Below are 22,098 nucleotides of genomic sequence, written 5' to 3'. Positions count from 1 at the left end.
ATGCTAACATTAACAATTCTCAACGATTACTCTCTTATAGCAGATTTAAACATTCCTTTAATCTTGAAAAATACTTAAAACATAATTGAAGAAAAAAATTTCGAATTGCTCTTAGTAGATTTAGCTTATCATAACATAATTTTGAAATAGTAAGAGGTAGATATAACAACACGGATCAAAATGATATAAAATGTAAATTTTGTAATCTTAGTTCTTTAGAAAATGAATATCACTTTCTTCATGTATGTCCGTTGTATAAAGAATTATGAAGAAAATGTTTAAAACCATATTACTGTAGATGGCCCACTCTGTAAATCTGATGTCTACGGAAAATAAATAGGAAGGAATTACTGAATCTGTCAAAATTCATTTATTTTGCAAATAAACTTAGACAAGATATTGAAAGTTAGTTTCATTTTTGAAGCAACATCATTTTTGAGTGAGTATAATTTTGTTTGTTTTTTGATTTCCATAAGATCAGTCAAGGTTTGGATTAATTAAAGTTTAATATACTGTAGGTTAGCCAGTTAATCCATTTATATTTTAACACTTACCCCTGTCAATCAAAAGGTGTTGATTAAATCACAACACCTATGAAAAGTTTAAAATATTGACAATTTCTGTCAATCAAAAGGTGTTGATTAAACACAATACCTATGAAGAGTTTAAAATATTGACCTACAATGAAATTTGTTTGTTTGTTTTGGGTTTAACGCCGTTTTTCAACAGTATTTCAGTCAGGTAACGGCGGCCAGTTAACCTAGCCAGTGTTCCTGGATTCTGTACCAGTACAAACCTGTTCTCTGCAAGTAAATGCCAACTTCCCCACATGAATCAGAGGTGGAGGACTAATGATTTCAGACTCAATGTCGTATATTGAGTGGAAACTGGTCTCAGTCATTGTGACCTTGACCTTTGACCTACTGCAGAGGCCAATTGTCTATGGCACTGGTTGCTATGCTCATCTTTAGTTTGTTTTGCGTTCACCACCCACAGGAGACTTTTTGTTCATCTGACAATGTTTCATTACAGTAGAATTTGAATGTTTCGGTGTGAACTTTTATCAAAACGGCAATATTATCTATGTGGCATGGTTATCTCGCCAGTCTTTAAGTGGAAATAAACTTCATCCAAAATTATCTATCCGAAATAAGCTTTACTAAGAATATTAAATGTTTGGCAAAGTAACGGATTAATGCACCAGTTAACATCAATTAGAGATAGAACCGATAGAACATAGACATACTGCGACACAAAGATAATGATTTTTTCATTATTCTGATGTTTGTGACGAACTTTTCAACAGAGCCATACGTCCATGGAAGCTGACATATTGAATACTGCATGTAGGGAAAACGTTCTTTATTTTTCATTTTTTGTTAATATGATAAGCGTACATAAACATGTCATTGAAATACAATTTCGTTGACCTTTATCGCTCACATATTTACACAAAATGTATTTTTGAACAAAAACTTGAAATTTGCATACAGGTTGTTTTTGTAAAAAACGAAAGGTATCTGTTTGGTTCAAATCCGAACATCATATTTACCAAAACAGTCGTATTGTGATTTTAATAAAGGATGTATTTTTCAAGTGAAATTCATAAGAGCTATTATTTTCATTGACTTGTTGATAAGAATTTCTTTCAAAAACAGTTCAGTGTGCGGATATTTATTTCGGAATTTAACAATATTAATCCTCCCAACTCAACCACAGACAGCCATTTTGTCTGAAATTAATTCGTAAATATACCAGCCTTGGCTTATGTTTATTGTGATTTTTATCAATTGACAACCTTTATTGTACATTTAGTGATGTAGTTGGTAAGGAAACTATGTTATGTATCGATTCAAATTAGAAGTCATTTATATATTTTCCCTAAAACTGATTTACTTTGTGTAATTTTGGCGGTCCCAATCATGGCCAATGTCAATTTTTGACAGTTTACAACTTTTTCTAGTGATGCAGACGCAAACCATAACTCTTTTAAGAACTTGTACAATTTTATAGATTGAGAGTATCAGTTAGGATACAGAAATGAAGTGTAAGTGAAACTAAGAAAATGCTGGGACAGAGTGCATGACCAGGTGTTGAACATCTGCATTTTTTGTTGAGCAACACAGTTGAAGTCAGTTCTGGCTACCAGGTCACAGAAAAGCCACATATCTAGCAATATATAGCCAGAATTGGCTATAAACCAGTAACAAGAATGCAAAATCAAATGCAAAATGGTCATAATCACATTCTAGTCCAAATAATTGTATTCGAGAATTGAATATCGTTAATATTTTTTTGACTTGTCGATATCCGCCTCCGAGTACAAACCAGAAAAGGTAAAGAATGTGATAGCACTGTCCCCTTCTTTCCGTAAATAACACCCAACGGAATTCGTTGGGCAGAAATTATGTTATAATAAAGCGACGGATCAAAAAAAGAAATACATACATAGAAAGCCTGTAATTTTTCCTTTCCAATGATGTATATAGCCCTGTTGCCGGTAATATGGCATACCTAAGAATTAACTTAACTCTATAACACAAAATACGCAAACAATAATTAGAATACATCTCTTACAAAAAAGAACATCCTTTACTTAATATGTCTGCACATTTGTAAAGAAAAATACGTTTAAGCTTACTTGTTAAAATGTCTGGGAACTCACCATCTCCGATCTGCATTTATGTTTACTTTGCAGGTAATAAGGCGCATATGACATCACTGTGTGAAGTAATCAGCTGATTCTGCTATTGACGCGTGTACCTGTATTTTAAGTTTACACATGCAATAGTGGGACCCCGTTATGCAGTGATGAGTCAATTGAATTAACATTTATACATATCGAATATTGTGTATATGTAAAAATTAATCTAACTTTTGGAATAGAAAACAGTTAAAATTATAATAACTTTTGGAATAGAAAACAGTTAAAATTATAATTACTCCCCAACTATATGTCTAGGCCTGTTGCTTTTATACGCAGTTCAAAAACAACCGATGCGAGTATCGATAGAAGTTTGACATGTATGACGTAAAAACATTTCGTCATTCGTTGTGCACATGCATAAAAATGGCCGCTATCGGAGAAAGGTTCTGGATTTCTGCAGTTTAAATGACCGATAATGCAACAAATACTTAACAAGATATATTGTTTTATGGTTAATATATCTTCCAAATTTGTTATACACGTTGTGCAAGGTTAGTTGATTTTTTTCATGACTTCTCGCCTGCGCAGTTAGACTTGTGTACATAGCTGAACGTGTTTTTTTTTTCCAGCAGGTGCGTTGAAAACGACAATGTTCCGCGTATTTTACACGTATTTTTAATGGTGACGTCATTTGGGCCATATTACCGGCTTTCACGATATTATCTAGATTCCTTAAAAAAATGGCAGTTAAAAAATTCAGAGGTTTAAATCGCGTGTACTACATATTTGAAAATGGCCAATACAGGTAAACACATTACTACACAAAGCATTTTCATTGGTCACGCCTCTGACTGCCATTACATGAAGACAATTGTAACGTTAGGGATTTAAATTTTTTACAACAGAAATTCTTGATAAATATGTCCTGGTCTTACGTTTTTTATTTACTATTTATGATTTAAAACAACACAACTAAATCACATTCCAATGGTTTATAAGATGAAAGACAATAACAGAAAACCAAGGTCTTTGTGGTCGCATTTTAAAAAAATGCAGCAACATTTTGCGATAAATCATTGAAGAATGCGTGAGAATCGTCGTTGTATAAGAAGTTTTGCAATGACTTATCGCAGAAATTTGCAACTTGTATTGAAACTGAAACTGCATAGATCTCCGCTCTGTGTGATTGTCTGTTGTCTTATAGACCAAAAACTGTTCTGTATTTGATATTGACATATATTGAAATATTGTTATTGGTTTTATAGCTATTTCTAGCTATACATAGCGAGATTTAGCTATATAGATAATTTGTGACTTTTCTGGGACCTGTTTTGCCCATAAATTTGTGGCATAAATCTCAGTTGTTTACCAGACTAGTATCTAACAGCAACGTCTGCGCTGGCGCACACATAAAATGATAACATAATGCAAAGCTTATGGAGTGTTTGCACTTTATTAAACAAACTTTGGATGTAAGACTCATATTTTTTTTTTTTGTATTTGTGTCTCCCAAAAAATTTTTCGGGGGTGGTGGTCACTTGAAGTTACCCTTGTTTATATGTCTGTCAGTCCAGAATCTTGGCACGGGCACAGCTGTTAGATATTCTGTAAACTATTTAAGTATGCCTATTTAAATTATCTCTATTGGTACTTTTAACTGATTGACCATGTCACTCAAAGATGAAGTTCAAATTAGAATTATAGGAAAGTTCAATATTAAGCTTTGAATCACCCAGGTGAAATTAGAGTCCACATTTTCTATCTTATCTTTATGAAACTTTGTCAGAGTATTTGTCTCTATGAAATCTAGGTCAAATTTTAAACTGGGTTACCTGATGTTAGATACTAGGTTGCTAGGTCAAATTGTAGAGGAACCATGTTAACACTCTAGAGGCTAAAATTAATTTTCTGTTTGATTATCTTAAAATTTTCTCAGAATGCTTATTTCTATGAAATGTAAACCAGGTTAAAAACTGGCTTTACTACAGCTCAAAAATTAGGACAGTAAATAGAAAAATCTTGTTAACATGCTGGAGACCACATTTTCTGTTTGATCTTCTTGAATCCATTTCAGAATGTTTGTCTCTATGAAATCTAGGTGAAATACTAAACTGGATTACCCAAGATCAAAAACAAGGTAACTAGGTCAACTAATAGACAAACCTTGTTAACACACTGGAGGACACATTTTCTTCATGATCATCATAAGTCTTTGCCAGAATGTTTTTCTCTGTCAAATCCAGGTCAGCTTCGAAACAGCATTATTTAGGTCAAAAACTGAATCACTAGCTCAGATCATAGGAAGACATTGTTAACACTCAAACGGCAACATTTTCTGCCTGGTCTTCATGAAACTTGGTTGGAATATTTGTCTTCATGAAATTTGTATCAAATGAGCAGGGTTCCCACCAGATTTTTTGTATATGTATTTAGCTCACCTGAGCACAAAGTGCTCAAAGGTGAGCTTTTGTGATCGCCCTGTGTCAGTCCTCCGTCGTCGTCCATCAGTCATCTGTCCGTCGTCATCAACAATTGGACTGTTAACACTCTTGAGGTCACAAATTTGGCCTAATCTAAATGAAACTTGGTCAGAATGTTACTCTCAATAAAATCTTGGATGAATTTGATATTGGGTCATCTGGGGTCAAAAACTAGGTCACCAAGTCAAATCAAAGGAAAAGCTTGTAAACACTCTAGAGGTCGCAATTTTGGCCCGATCTTAATGAAACTTGCTCACAATGTTACCCTCAGTAAAATCTTGGACAAGTTCGACATTGGGTTAACTGATGATCTTTAGGTCAAGATCGAATCTGGGTCATGTGGGGTCAAAAACTAGGTCATCGGGTCAAATCAAAGGAAAAGCTTGTTAACTCTCTAGAGGCCACATTTATGACTATATCTTCATGAAACTTAGTCAGAATGTTATTCTTGATGATCTATAGGTCCAGTTTGAAGATTGAAATATATATACAGCTTTGAAACTATGCACACATGTTTATCATCATTTGGTGACTACGTAGACCAATAACCATAACTCTGATAAATATTTTGTCAGAATTATGGCCTTTTTAGCTCACCTGAGCATGAAGTCCTCAAGGTGAGCTTTTTTGATCACCCTGTGTCCTTTGTCCTTCCGTCTGTCGTCAACAATTTAACTGTTAACACTAGAGGTCACAATTTTGGCTTAATCTTAATGAAACTTGGTCAGAATGTTACCCTCAGTAAAATCTTGGACGAGTTCGATATTGGGTCATCTGGGGTCAAAAACTAGGTCACCAGGTCATATCAAAGTAGAAGCTTGATAACACTTTAGAGGTCACAATTTCGGCCCAATCTTAATGAACTTTGGTCAGAATGTTACCCTTAATAAAATCTTGGATGAGTTCGATATTGGGTCATCTGGGATCAAAAACTAGGTCACCAGGTCAAAGGAAAAGCTTGTTAACACTCTAGAGGTCACAATTTTGGCCAAATCTTAATGAAACTTGGTCAGAATGTTACCCTCAATAAAATCTTGGACAAGTTCGATATTGGTCATCTGGGGTTAAATACTAGGTCACCAGGTCAAATCAGAGGAAAAGCTTGTTAACACTCTAGATGCCACATTTATGACTGTATCTTCATGAAACTTGGTCAGAATGTTAATCATGATGATCTCAAAGTCCAGTTTGAATCTTGGTCATGTAGGGTCAAAAAACTAGGTCACCAGGTCAGATCAAAGGAAAAGCTAGTTTACACGCTAGAGGCCACATTTATGACCATATCGAAGTGCTCAAGGTGAGCTTTTGTGATCACCCTGTGTCTGTTGTCCGTCCGTCCGTCCGTCGTCAACAATTTAACTGTTAACACTCTAGGGTCACAATTTAGGCGCAATCTTAATGAAACTTGGTCAGAATGTTACTCTCAATAAAATCTTGGACGAGTTTGATATTGGGTCATCTGGGATCAAAAACTAGGTCACGAGGTCAAATCAAAGGAAAAGCTTGTTAACACTCTAGAGGTCACAATTTCGGCCCAATCTTAATGGAACTTGGTCAGAATGTTACCCTCAATAAAATCTGGGACGGATTGGATATTGGGTCATCTGGGATCAAAAACTAGGTCACCAGGTCAAATCAAAGGAAAAGCTTGTTAACACTGTAGAGGGGACATTTATGACTGTATCTTTATGAAACTTGGTCAGAATGTTAATGTTAATGATTTTAAGGTCCAGTTTGAATCTGGGTCATGCGGGATCAAAAACTAGGTCACCAGGTGAAATCAAAGGAAAAGCTAGTTTACACTGTAGAGGCCACATTTATGACAGTATCTTAATGAAACTTGGTCAGAAAGTTAATCTTGATGATCTATAGGTCAGGTTCAAATCTGGGTCAGGTGGAGTCAAGAAACTAGGTCACCAGGTCAAATCAAAGGAAAAGCTTGTTGACACTCTAGAGGCCACATTTATGGTTATATCTTCATGAAACTTAGTCAGAATGTTAATCTTGATGATCTTTAAGTCAAATTTGAATCTGGGTCATATCGGGTAAAAAACTAGGTCACTGGGTCAAATCAAAGGAAAAGCTAGTTAACACTCTAGAGGCCACATTTATGACCATATCTTAATGAAACTTGGTCAGAATGTTACTCTTCATGATCTTTAAGTCAGTAGGTCAGGTGAGCGATACAGGGCCTTCATGGCCATCTTGTTTACAAAATTATGCCCCTTTTTCGACTTAGAAATTCATGGTTAAGGTTTTGTATGTAAGCTGGTATCTCAGTAACCGCTTGTGGGAATAGATTGAAACTTCACACACTTATTCACTGTGGTAAACTGACCTACATTGCACAGGCTCCATAACTTTATTTTGCATTTTTCCAAAATTATGCCCCTTTTTCGACTTAGAAATTCTTAGTTAAGGTTTTGTATGTAAGCTGGTATCTCAGTACCCACTAATGGGAATGGATTGAAACTTCATACACTTATTCACTGTGATAAACTGACCTACACTGCATAGGTTCCATAACTCTGTTTTGCTTTTTTACAAAAATATGCCCCTTTTTTGACTTAGAAATTCCTGTTACGGTTTTGTATGTAAGCTGGTATCTCAGTACCCACTGATTGGAATGGATTGAAACTTCACACACTTGTTCACTGTCATGATCTGACATTCACTGTGTAGGTCCCATAACTCTACTTTTCTTTTTGTCAAAATTATGCCTCTTTTTCTGACTTAACAGTTTTTTGTTAAGTTTTTGTATGCAAACTGGTATTTCAGTATCCACTAATGGGAATGGATTGAAACTTCACACACTTGTTCACTGTCATTATCTGACATGCACTGTGTAGGTCCCATATCTCTACTTTGCATTTATTCAAAATTATGCCCCTTTTTCGACTTTGCAGTTTTTGGTTAAGTTTTTGTATGTAAGCTGGTGTTTCAGTATCCACTTATGGCAAGGGTTCCACTAGACCTGAAAACCCAAGAGTCCCAGGACCCTTGGGTCCATACAGGCCTCCTAGTGAAACCTTTAAAACCTTTAATTTCAGAGCAAACCTTTAAAACCATTAAATCTTCTGGAAAAAAACTTTTAAAACGACCAAATAGCCTGTAATTTTCACTCAAAACCTATATAAAACCCAATACAATTGACTATATTTTCTTATATAGTAATACTACGTAATAAATAGTTAATAAAACAACAAAACCAAGAACTTGTTACAGCATAATAACAATGTCTGTTTCAGGTCATATAATCTCATATTGTAAATTAATATTTATCAAAATTCATGTTAATTCGATGAGGTTTTTCTTCAATATTTTTATTTTTTAGCTCGACTATTCGAAGAATAGTCTAGCTATTCTACTCACGTCGGCGTCGGCGTCACACCTTGGTTAACTTTTTGCATGCAAGTACATACAGCCATCAATTAAAGGCATATAGCTTTGAAATTTATTTCATCTTTTTCTAGGTCAATTACCAACCTCTCTGGGTCAAGTCCCATAACTCTGACATGTATTTTGAGCAAATTATGCCCCCTTTTGGACTTAGAAAATTTTGGTTAAAGTTTTACATGCAAGTTACTATCTCCAAAACTAATGCAGATATTGATTTGAAACTTCACATGTGTCTTCGGGGTTATAAAACTAGTTGATAGCAGCAAGTCCCATAACTCTGACCTTCATTTTGGCCAAATTATGCCCCCTTTTGGACTTAGAAAATTCTGGTTAAAGTTTTGCGTGCAAGTACATACAACTATTTCTAAAAGGCATATAGATTTTAAACTTATTTTTTTCTTTTTCTAGGTCAATTACCAACCTCACTGGGTCAAGTCCCATAACTCTGACATGTATTTTGGGAAAATTATGCCCCCTTTTAGACTTAGAAAATTTTGGTTAAAGTTTTACATGCAAGTTACTATCTCCAAAACTAATGCAGATATTGATTTGAAACTTCACATGTGTCTTTGTGGTTATAAAACTAGTTGATAGCAGCAAGTCCCATAACTCTGACCTTCATTTTGGCCAAATTATGCCCCCTTTTGGACTTAGCAAATTCTGGTTAAAGTTTTGCGTGCAAGTACATACAGCTATTACTAAAAGGCATATAGATTTGAAACTTATTTTTTTTTCTTTTTCTAGATCAATTACTAACCTCACTGGATCAAGCCCCATAACTCTTACATGTATTTTGAGCAAATTATTCCCCTTTTTGGACTAAGAAAATCCTGGTTAAAGTTTTGCGTGCAAGTACATATAGCAATTACTAAAAGGCATATAGATTTGAAACTTTTTTTTTCTTTTTCTAGATCAATTACCAACCTCACTGGGTCAAGTCCCATAGCTCTTACATGTATTTTGGGCAAATTATGCCCCCTTTTGGACTTGGAAAATTCTGGTTAAAGTTTTACATGCGAGTTTCTATCTCCAAAACTAATGCAGATATTGAATTAAAACTTCACATGTGCCTTCGGGGTTATAAAACTAGTTGATAGCAGCAAGTCCCATAACTGATATGCATTTTGGTCAAATTATGCCCCCTTTTGAACTTAAAACTCTTTTAATATTTAACCTTTTTGGGTAATATTTTCCTGCTTCTTGGACAATATTTCGAATAGTCGAGCTTGGCTGTCTTACGGACAGCTCTTGTTTAACAGAAAAGTGCTAAAACACTTCGTAAAAATGTATCCAAAACATACTATCAGGATACTGATACACTTTCCACGGCTTTTTTCCCCTATAAATCTACCTCCTGTAAAAGGAGGTAATCCCAATGCAAAAGTATGTTTTTTTCCAAAAGTTGAATTAAAAATTCCCAAATGATTATACCTGTTAGGGTTTTTGCTGTTTTAAAATAGTTTTGCTAATTTGTATGTATATTTAGGTAAATTATAATACTGTTGAACAATTCCTGAAATGCAATTCACTAATATTTCACACAAAAACACATTTATGTAGATTTTGGTAATTTGCAAATTGTCCCAATTAAGACAATTTCCGAGAGCATTTTCCCAATTCCACCGGTGTCGGTGGCATTCCCAAATTGATGAAAAAAAGGCCTGCTTTCGGAATGTCGTCTGAATGTTGTTTTTGTTCACTTAACTTAGTCCACTAAGGTAAACCTGAGATAATTCCTCAAATAATGATGCTACTTTTCATTAAAAATTGCATTGAAAGTCAGTTTTTTCAGTGAATTTTGGAAAAATTGCATATGTCATCGGGTGTAATTAGAATCATGAACAAACGGACATTTTAAACTTATTTTTGCTTTCCAAATTCATTAAAATTTGTGGATTTTCTTGTTGAAATTAAGGTTTGGTCACTAAATAATGGTCTTATTTAAAGTTTGCATGAAGAAATCTTGCAGGGCACTTTTCACATGCTCGGTAATCAGCTGGTCGCTTTAATACAGATAATTTAATAAGTGGCGCCTTTTTGACAGTACACAATCAATACGCTTTATTAATTAATCTTAACACTTCATTGATTCTCATTACCTATGTGCACTCGCCGTGACATAACTTGCTGATAAAGAAAAATCGGCCAGGCATGTCCACAGGATAAAGGGCGGGATTTAGCAGATCAAAGGCAGGAGGGCATGACCGCGAGTGTTTATTTTGAATACACGTGTTTATCGTGGACATAGTTTTACTGTAGGAAATGAATGATAAGAGGAAGGATTATCAAAGGAAAATGCCTCCGGGACCCGAGTGACGCACAGGCAATTATCATGCCGGTTCCTTTGAGCGTCTTTTGAAAATCTCTCTGGTCTGGACCCAGGGTCCTGGGTCAAATGGAACCCCTGCTTATGGGAAAGGATTGAAACATCACACACTTTCCATTTTTAGCTCACCTGAGTACGAAGTGCTCAAAGGTGAGCTTTTGTGATCGCCCTCTGTCCGTCGTCAACAATTTCACTGTTAACACTCTAGAGGTCACAATTTTGGTCCAATCTTAATGAAACTTGGTCAGAATGTTGCCCTCAATAAAATCTTGAACGAGTTCAATATTGTGTCATCTGGGGTCAAAAACTAGGTCACCAGGTCGAATAAAAGGAAAAGCTTGTGAACACTCTAGAGGTAACAATTTTGGCCCAGTCTTAATGAAACTTGGTCAGAATGTTACCCTCAATAAAATCTTGGACGAGTTTGATATTGGGTCATCTGGGATCAAAAACTAGGTCACCAGGTCAAATCAAAGGAAAAGCTTGTTAACACTTTAGAGGATAGTTTTGGCCCGATCTTATTGAAATTTTCTCAGAATGTTACGCTCAGTTAAATCTTGGACAAGTTCGATATTGGGTCATCTGGGGTCAAAAAAACTAGGTCACAAGGTCAAATCAAAGGAAAAGCTTGTTAACACTCTAAAGGTCACAGTTTTGACCCAATCTTATTGAAACTTAGTCAGAATGTTACTCTCAATTAAATCTTGAACGAGTTCAGATATTGGGTCATCTGGGGTCAAAAACTAGGTCACCAGGTCAAATCAAAGGAAAAGCTTGTTAACACTCTAGAGTTCACAATTTTGGCCAAAACTTAATGAAATTTAGTCAGAATGTTACTCACAGTTCAATCTTCGACGAGTTCGATTTTGGGTCACCTGGGGTCAAAAACAAGGTCACCAGGTCAAATCAAAGGAAAAGCTTGTTAACACTCTAGAGGTCACAATTTGGGCCCAATCTTATTGAATCTTGGTCAGAATGTTACCCACAGTAAAATCTTGGACAAGTTTGATATTGGGTCATCTGGGGTCAAAAACTAGGTCACCAGGTCAAATCAAAAGAAAAGCTTCTTAACACTGTAGAGGCCACATTTATGACTGTATCTTCATGAATCTTGGTCAGAATGTTTATCTTGATGGTCTCAAGGTCCAGTTTGAATCTGGACCATGTAGGATCAAAAACTAGGTCACCAGGTCAAGTCAATGGAAAAATTAGTTAAAACTGTAGAGGCCACATTTATGACCATATCTTAATGAAACTTGGTCAGAATGTTAATCTTGAAGATCTATAGGTCAAATTTTAATCCGAGTCAGGTGAGGTCAAAAACTAGTTATTAGGTCAAATCAAAGGAAAAACTTGTTAACACTCTAGAGGCCACATTTATAACTTTATCCTCATGAAACTTAGTCAGAATGTTAATCTTGATGGTCTTTAGGTCAAGTTCGAATCTTGGTCATGTGGGGTTAGAAACTAGGTCATATCAGAGGAAAAGCTAGTTAACACTTTAGAGACAACTTTTATGACCATATCTTAATGAAACTTGGTCAGAATGTTAATCTCGATGATCTTTAGGTCAATAGGTCAGGTGAGCGATACAGGGCCTTCATGGCCCTCTTGTTAGCTCAGCTGATTTTTTGAAAAAAAAATAATGAGTTATTGTCATCACTTGATTAGCGTCTGCGTCGGCATTGCCTGGTTAAGTTTTATGTTTAGGTCAGCTTTTCTCCTAAACTATCAAAGCTATTGCTTTAAAACTTGCAACACTTGTTCGTCATCATAAGCTGACCCTTTACAGCAAGAAACATAACTTCATCCTGCTTTTTGCAAGATTTATGGCCCCTTTTGGACTTACAAAATATCAGATTTCTTTGTTAAGTTTTATGTTTAGGTCAACTTTTTCTCTTAAACTATCAAAGCTATTGCTTTGAAACTTGCAACACTTGTTCACCATCATAAGCTGACCATGTACAGCAAGAAACATAACTCTGTCCTGCTTTTTGCAAGAGTTATGGCTCCTTTTGGACTTAGAAAATATCAGATTTATTGGTTAACTTTTATGTTTAGGTCAGCTTTTCTCCTAAACTATTCAAGCTATTGCTTTGAAACTTGCAACATTTGTTCACCATCATAAGTTGACTATGTACATCAAGAAACATAACTCCATCCTGCTTTTTGCAAGACTTATGGACCTTTTTGGACTTAGAAAATCATGGGTAGGACAATTTTTCTATTAAACAAAAAAAAATTAGATGAGCGTCAGCACCCGCAAGCAGTGCGCTTGTTTTTTTTTTTTTTACAAAATTATGCCCCTTTTTCGACTTTTGTATTAATTCAATTGACAAGACTGTTGAATAGTCGAGTGTTGCTGTCCTCCAACAGCTCTTTTTTATGAAATCTAGGTCTAGAGTTGAAATCTAGGCCACCAGTTGATAAAAAATCCTTGTTCTAAAGAGATCACATTTTGCCTCTGATTTACATAGAACATGGTCAGAACTTTGTGTTATGAAAATTTAGCTAAAGTTTCAATCAGGGATCGAAAACTAGAACACAAGGTGAAATCTTACAAAAAAACTTTGTTAATGCTCTAGAGGCCACATTTTCTCCCTTATTTACATGAAACTTGCTCAGTGTTTGTTATAATGAAAACTAAAGACTGGCATTTCATAGCTGGACCAACTGGGATCAAAAACTGTCAAGAGGTCAGGTGAGGATCCAGGGTCTATGTGCCTGTGACCCCCTAGTTTTGTTGTACTTATTCATAATTTGCCCATTTTACTCTTATGGCCATTTCTGCTATTGTACAGTTGTTTTAAGCCCCATTAGGCAAATACTTGTTTTTCATGCTCCTTCAAGTTTTCTCCATATTGTTCCTTAGTACTTAGATAAAAAAAGTCTTGTGTAGATTTTTAGCTCGACTTTTCGAAGAAAAAGTAGAGCTATTAGCGCGCCCCGGCACTGCTGTAGCCATTGGTTAAAGTTTTTGATCAAGTCATCTCTGTTACTATCAAAGCTTTTGACTTGAAACTTAAAATAGTTATTTACTATCAAAGTCTACACAAGGAGAAACAATCCCCATAACCCTGATTGAATTTTGACTGAGTTATACCCATTTTTAACTTAAATGTTTTTGTTAAAGTTTTTGATAGTCAAATATCTCTAAATATTACTATCAAAGCTTTTGACTTGAAACTTAAGAGTTATTTACTATCAAAGTCTACACAAGGAGAAACAATCCCCATAACCCTGATTGAATTTTGACTGAGTTATACCCCTTTTTAACTTAAATGTTTCGGTTAAAGTTTTTGATAGTCAAATATCTCTATTACTATCAAAGCTTTTGACTTGAAACTTAAAATATTATTTACTATCAAAGTCTACACCAGGAGAAACAATGCTCATAACTCTGATTTGAAGTTTGACAGAGTTATGCCCCCTTTTTAACTTAGAATTTTTTGGTTAAAGTTTCTTAAAGTTTTTACTGGCAAAGCTCTAATTCAGAGTCAAGTGCTGAGAAAAGTCGAGCATGCTGTCTTATGGACAGCTCTTGTTTCTTTTGCTTACACTATTTTGGAATGGTTTAGCGGACTGTCCTTCCCACAGGGCTTGATGTTTAAATGCTCTAAAAATACGAGATGAAACGTGATCCCAGTGCATTCTGATGTGTTTGATGTAAGCACTAAGTTGTTTACCTGCATTTAACCAGATTTCCAGGAACGTCTGGCTTTTTGTTTTACTGGTGTTTTTTTGTTGTGTTACATCTGATGTTGTCCTTGTGTGTAACTTGATGAAACTGTAAGTTCTATTAGATTAAGTACATGTAATTACAAGTAAAAAAAGAAAAAAAAAAACAAAGAAAAAGAAAAGAACATGTAACAAAATTTGTTAAAAAAGAAATTAAGACAGTATTAGAAAAAAAATGCATTTATACAGTGTATGAGCTATCGGAAGAAGGAGAACTTTTAGTTTAGATAGTTTTAACCCTTAGCCTGCTACATTTCTAAAATGGACTGGTCCATCATTCAATATGGGCAATACCATTATTATTCGAAGAGGTTTTCACTGAAAATTTACTGACTGAACAGCGAACAGTGCAGACCATGATCAGACTGCACGGATATGCAGGCTGATCTTGGTCTGCACTGGTCGCAAAGGCAGAATCACTTGCCACCAGCAGGCTAAAGGTTAAAGGGATTATTTAATTAAAGGTTCTGGAACTTAACGCACTTTTCTGGTCAGTTTGTGGAAAATCAAGTTTTGGTGGCCCATTCCTGACTTGAACTTTTCACATTCGAGGAAAAGATAAGTGAAATTTCACCCCATACATTATTAGAGTTAACTGGTTAAAGCAATGTTAATATATCTACTGCTGGGAAAACAATATCTACTGTGTATAAAGCATTCTTTTTTAGCTTTCAGTTATATAACACACACTGTTAAATAGATTTCGTATAATTATATCATACATTCTAAAACAGATCCTAGATTAACAAAACTGACCCCAGTAATTGATTAAAAATCATCTACATACTTTCATTGGAATTACAGGTCTTTGATCATCTCATTAGAGGAAATTACTGTCTATGGAAATGAGTCAAATTTCCCTAACCACATCCTACAATATGATAGCAGATGGCTGAAAAGCAGTGCATTGAGTCACTCTCCATTGCCTCTGATAATCATCATGTTAATGTCATGTTTTAATACAGCTACTGCATTTTTATTGCCGTCTGAAATTGATAGTCTACAGTGGGAAAATCTTGATGGCAAAGTACAAGCAAACTGTGGTTTTGCCGGTTTGTTATATTTTCCAGTTAATTAAGAGGATGATGCGATATTAACTTTTATTACAAAATTTTGTGGTTTTCAGTATGTCTTTTAGCACATTAATAAGATATTGTAATTATATGCTTAAAATAGAAATAACTTTAAATGAGTTCTTGTCACGGAACTGCTTGATGGATATTCATCAAACTTGGTTTGTAGCATCACTGTAAGGTCCTCTCCCAAAGGACAAAGTTCACTTAAGCCATATATGGCCTATGCAATTTTGAAAATTTTCAAATTGGTTAAAATTTGAAAAACTATATATTGCTTGCTACAAGAATGTTTATCTTTTGTAAAGCATTAAGGTTTTTATAAACAAATTTATTATTTTGTTCAATACGTATAACTGAATATTGCTGAAACAGCAAATTTTTAAGAAAATGGGCATTTTTGCCATATTTTAGGTCACATAGGAATATTTTTAGTAGTGATCACACTCGAGGACCACAAAAATATTTTGACCGTAGGTCTGGCTTCTTTCGCAGATTTTATGGTCAATTTTTGATTGTGGTCGACAGCTGTGCTCATAGTGAAAATTTCAGATTTGTTTAAAATTTCTGTTAAAAACCGAAGGTTTCCCATACCCATAATGGTAAACGCATTTTCAGTTATGTCAAATATTTTCTTCTATAATGAATATTTTGTAAATTATTTTGTGCACTTTGATAAAAGAATACTTCTTGATGACAGAAAAAGTGTTCTTTACTCCATTTAGAAACTTTCAGTTTTTACGCCATTTTGAGGCAAAAGTGAACCTTCTCCTTTGTTCATGTGGGGAATGTTTGGTTCTTTAGAGGGTGCTATAGCTCTGGCTGGGACATCATCAAACTTTGTCTTTGGTGTCTTTATAAGGTCCTCACCCAAACTTATTCAAATGGAGGCACTTGGCTCATTGAGTTTGAATGGGCCGCTAAAGCTAAAAATGGAAAAAAACTCTCATGAACTGCTTTAGGGATCTTCATCAAACTTGGTTTGTAGCATCATTGTAAGGTCCTCTCCCAGATGTGTTCAAATTGTTTTGCTTGCTTGGTCCCCTTTTAGAGGACATTAAGAGTTAAATTTAAAAAAAAAGAAATAACTTCTTACCTTAAAATTGGTTATGCATTTTTGGGGCAGTCACAGCAAAAGATACAAAAACATTAAATAACTTTTATTTAAATGAACTACTTAAAGGATGTTCACCAAACTTGGTCAGGAGCAAGGTCAGATAGCCAAGGTCCTCTTCAGGTGAGCGACCTTGGCCCAATTTGGGCTCTTGTATATAGTATTCAGGGCCCACGCTGCCGTTCGCCACTCGAGCCATTTGGCGAATTTGCGACGAAAGTGGCGAAGAAAAATCGCGAGTGGCGAAAATGAAAAAAATCATCGTAATTTGGACCGCCATTTTGTTTTAGACGTTCTAAATCGTAACCTCCGAGAAATTATGTTAAAAAAACAGTTGACTGGTTCCGATAATTTTACCTTATAAAATTAACTTATTTTGAGATAGTACTACCCAGTCTGCGTTCACTTTACATTTAACAATGTGTAATGTGTAATAAACATCTTGACACGCGAGAAGATGCAATTTGCAATCAGTTAGCAACCAATTATCGGGTAAGAATAATCGTTCTGTTTTGTTGTCATTACGGCAGATTAAATGTTTGATGCCTTTAATTTCAATGGATCAAATAATTAATAAACAAATCGGCAAAATAATGAACGGTTTGATGATTTTTTTAACCTTGTCGCCACCGTCAGATCTTAGTAAGTAATTAGTAAAGGTGTTTGCCATGTTTTTTTTTAATGTCTTTAAAGTTAGGAATGGATTTGAAATGTAATCCTGTATTGGTTTTACCAAAGTTACCAACACAGAAAATAATACTGTAAGGGTAGATTTCTCGGAAGCACAGAACACCAAAAACACAACCCCAGAGCCATGCATTTACATAGTAGGCCCACAACAAAAAGAAGCTGTAATGGAAAAATATTTCAGACGGATTGATTCAAACATCCAACAACATTTTAAAATACAAAACTTGCTTTAGAGATATACCCACTTTCATTCAAAAGTCCCCCTATATAGCTAGAATATCATCATTTGCTTATGGGAAGTGAAAAAAATTTCAACGCGCCGCGGGAAGGGAAACCTCTCCAGCAGCCTCCCCACCGTTCCCGAAAAAAAAAGTGGCTCCAACTTTTTTCAGCCCAGTGTGGGCCCTGATAGTATTCCCTGCTTGAGGTAAAAGGCATGCAATTGCGATCAAACTTCATAGATTCTTGCAGCTAATTTTTGAACTCTTCAAAGCAAGTCGATAGTAACTTCATGCAAACGATATACCTTTCTTGTAGACTGCAGTTTTAAACATTAAATATTTCTATCTGCTTATTTGAATAAACCAAAATGAAAAAGCTGAAACTGTTGTAACTGTTTTGTTCATACTTTGTTTATATTTTATTAAATAATTTATACTGAACCTCTTATTTCTCCTTTTCAGGATGTTGTTAATGAGATGGCAGTAGGGCTTTTATAGAGTCAAAATGAGTTCTACAGAAGCCTTTGCTGACCTCAATCACTTACCAGAGGGAGAAAATAAGGAAACATCTGCCTCCCAGGAAGGCGAAAGTCATGCAGATTTGAAGGATGAATCTGAGACTTCTGTGGAGTCTGAGGGTAACAAAGTGCTAGAAGATGTAGTCAAAGATGACACTGGGGCTACTGTTGAGTCAAGGAAAAATCAAGCAGTAAAAGATGTAGTTACAGACAGCACTGAGATTTCATCTGAGTCTGAGAAAATCAAGACAGTTGAACAACTAGATAAGGGCAGAGTTGAGACTTTAGATGAGTTTGGGAAAAACCAGGTGGTGCAAAATATCGAAGACAGCTCTGAAACATCAGTTGAGATGGGGAAAGTCCAAGTATTGCAAAATGTAGTTGAGGACAGTTCTGCAGACTCAGTAGTGTCTGAGAAAATTGATGTATTGCTGCCATTAGACAAAGGAGATGTTGAGTCTGAGATAAACAGTATAGTACAAACTGTAGACAAGGATACTGTTGAAACTTCAGTAGCAGCTGAGGAAAACATTATGTTACAAAATGTAGTGAATGACAGCCCTGAAACTTCAATTGACACTGGTAAAGATAATGCTGTACAAACTGTTGACAAAGATGATTCTGAGCTTTCAGTTGAGGTGGAGAGAACTGACTTGTTAGCAAAACCAGAGTTATCAGAAAGCATCAAAGAACCAGAAGTATCAGAGGCTACAAACATCCCGGAAATATTAGAGGACATTGAAAAACCAGAAGTTTCAGATGACATTGAAAAAACAGAGTCATCAGAGGCTGTAGAAAAACCAGAACAATCAGAAGCCTTTGGAAAACTTGATGATGAGAGCTCAGAAAAGAACGATGGTGATATTAATCAAGCAGTAGCTGATTCCAAGTCTGCAGAAGAAGTGGCTCAATCTAAAAGCTCAGAGAACACAGGTGAGAAGATAGAAGAAATAGCAGTTAACACAGAAGTGGGTAGAGATGATATTACTTCGTCATTGGGAAATGAAGAGGTTGATGCAAATTTGGAAACTGAAGTTGAAGTGATACAAAAAGATACCGACATAAATACAGACATCCCTACAGACTCAGAATGTGCATTAGAGGTGAGAATGAGATACATTATTTTCATATATTAAGGTATTGATTACATATTGTTTTTGCTCTGTCCGTCCATCCGTTCATCCGTCACACTTAGTTTCCAATCAATAACTGAAGAACCATTTGACCTAGAACCTTCAAACTTAATAGGGTGGCAGGGGAGTAGACGACCCCTATTGTTTTTGGGATCTCTTCATCAAAGGTCCAGGTCACAGGGGCCTGAACATGGAAAACCACTTTCAATCAGTATCTTGAGAACCACTTGACCCAAAATGTTGAAACTTCATAGGATGAGTGGACATGCAGAGTAGATGACCCCTAATGATTTGGGTTCACTCTGTTTAAGGTCAAGGTCACAGGGGCCTGAACATGGAAAACTATTTCCGATTAATAACTTGAGAACCATTTGACCTAGTACCTTCAAACTTCATAGGGTGATAGGACTTACAGAGTAGATGACCCCTATAGTTTTTATTGTCACTCCATGAAAGGTCAAGGTCACAGGGGCCATCTGTCCGTCACACTTCATTTTCGATCAATAACTTGAGAACCATTTGACCTTCAGCCTTCAAACTTCATAGGATGATAGGGCTTGCAGAGAAGATGATCCCTACTATTTTTATGGGTACTAGGTCAGAGGTCAAGGTCATAGGGGCCTGAACATGGAAAACTGTTTCTGATCAATAATTTCAGAACCACTTGACCCAGAGTGTTGAAACATCATAGGATGATTTAACATTTAGAGTAGATGACCTCTATCGCTTTTTATGCCCCCAGCATCTACTGATGTGGGAGGCATATAGTGATTGTCCTGTTCGTCAGCTGTACGAGGTTAACCAAATGGGACCGTTTCGTCTAGCATCAATACCCCTTACTAGAATGACTTCATACTAATGTAGATGTAACCTGTGACCATTCCTTATCTTCAGACATTACCTGACCTCACAGGGTTCTCGTTTGGCAAAATTTGGGGTCGAATATAGGCCCCATTCCCCCCTCAAAATATTATGTTTTTCCCCCCTATTTTCAAAAAAATTCCCCCTCCAGTCCAAGAACATCAGTGCTTGATGCTTTGCAGTTGACTTGTTGGCCTTAAAATTTTACTGTTTCCGAAAATTCAGGGTTTCCTCTGGGTCTTACTGACTTTGCGCCAACAAATTCGCCAATCAGAAAAAGTTTGCGCCAGTGGCTCCAAAGTTGGAGCCAATAGTCTATGAGAGGTGATATACTATTTTTGTCAAGACATAATAACAATTTAAGGCAGTCAGTAACAAACACATACATATTTTTAAAAATTTATTTCAATAACTTAAGTATCAGTTAATTAAAACAATTTATGAACTATTTCTTAACTAGCATTTCATATAAACAAGCACATATGTTCTTCAAAGAAAAAACAACTTCACAAATATCAGGTCATATGTATGCACAGAAATGTGTCTGTAAATATCATACCTTGAACATTCTTTCTCTTTAGCTTAGTGTTACTTTAGCTAATGGATAGCTGTACAGCACATAAAGTACATTATATTTTGTTTTGAAAAAAAAAAAAAAACAGAGTATGAAATCAGATTTATGAACTATTTCTGAACTAGCAAAAAATATAAACAAGCACATGTTCTGAAAAAGAAAAACCTTCACAAATATCAAGTCATATGTATGCACACAAATGCGTCTGTAAACATCATATCTTAACATTAAGTACATTATGTTTTGTTTTGAAACAAAAGAGTTTGAAATCAGATACACAACCAAGTGAACTAATCTTAGACTGAAAACATCTTATCTTGAACATCAATGAGTAAAATCATTTACTAGTAAAAAATGCATGTTTCTTATATTTTGCTTAGTATCACTTAAGCTAACTGATAGCTGGACTCTACTTTAAAATTCTCCTGTCCTTTGAAGCCCACTTCTTGAATGCCTTATCAAAAGGAAACTGACTAATTTCTGGACCTTCTACAGATATTCTGATTAACCTATCCAAATACTTAGCAGACATTCTACTTCTCAGACATGTTTTAATTAGGTTCTGTTTACTAAAGCCCCTCTTGCAATCAACAGTAGAGACTGGAGCAAGAAGAAATCTCTCTGCAGCTTCTGCAGCTGTAGGATAGACATCTTTCTTCCTGATTGCCAAGTTTGCTACATCCCTGGGCGACTTTACAGACTTATTGCCTTCTTTGATGAGAGAATGAGCAAATCTGAGGAACATGTCTACATCATCTACACACTCAAGACCAACCTTACCTAGGTACTCTACAATAACCTCTGTATCATCTACTTTACTTTCCCTTTCTAAAACTGGATTAAATAAGTTACTCAATGCTGTCAACACTGTACTGTCCTCATTATCACAAAACCTATCATTCATAGATCTAATCATACCTGCGACAAACTTATCACAAACACTGACTGCATCCTTACGCTGTTTTTCTCCATCCCTAATGGTATGACCCTGGTACTCGAAAGTTGTGAGACCATCCTCACCTACCTGTGGCTCGTCTGGCACCTGTGATATAAATCCACTCAGGTAGGTGCCATCTTTCTTGGATCCAAGATGTTCTACTCGGTCAATTGATGAGTGTAGCATGGGCATAACTTCCGAAAAGTCCAAGTCGGATTTCTGGAAGGTTTTAGACAAGGCAGCTAGTGGTTTCAGGAGATCACACAAGAAGTGAACTACATATAGGAATTTATAAGAAGTGATGGGCTTGTACAGACTTAATGCCTTACCACTACTTTCCTCTAGAAATACTGACACTAAATCACCATAGTTTCTCACCATGGCTTC

General features: G+C 35.6%; 2 protein-coding genes across 2 annotated transcripts in view; one reads left to right on the top strand and one right to left on the bottom strand.

Annotated features, from left to right (window-relative positions):
* LOC123565388 (28S ribosomal protein S29, mitochondrial-like) overlaps window positions 1-1,403 on the bottom strand; it is a 37,021-nt gene extending 35,618 nt beyond the window's left edge. The window contains exon 1 of the mRNA XM_053549808.1: window positions 1,247-1,403. Within this exon, the coding sequence (XP_053405783.1) occupies window positions 1,247-1,373 (127 nt within the window). The 5' untranslated portion in view covers window positions 1,374-1,403. The remainder of the gene's footprint in view (window positions 1-1,246) is intronic.
* A 307-nt stretch (window positions 1,404-1,710) lies between these two features.
* The window catches only part of LOC123566480 (uncharacterized), a 121,007-nt gene continuing 100,619 nt past the window's right edge, over window positions 1,711-22,098 (top strand). The window contains exons 1-2 of the mRNA XM_045360618.2: window positions 1,711-1,826; window positions 18,151-19,309. Of these exons, the coding sequence (XP_045216553.2) occupies window positions 18,194-19,309 (1,116 nt within the window). The 5' untranslated portion in view covers window positions 1,711-1,826; window positions 18,151-18,193. The remainder of the gene's footprint in view (window positions 1,827-18,150; window positions 19,310-22,098) is intronic.

This window comes from Mercenaria mercenaria, chromosome 8 (genome assembly GCF_021730395.1).
Source record: "Mercenaria mercenaria strain notata chromosome 8, MADL_Memer_1, whole genome shotgun sequence".
NCBI lineage: Eukaryota > Metazoa > Mollusca > Bivalvia > Venerida > Veneridae > Mercenaria > Mercenaria mercenaria.
The sequence above is the reverse complement of the archived record's forward strand: the minus strand, read 5'-3'. Positions and strand labels throughout refer to the sequence as shown.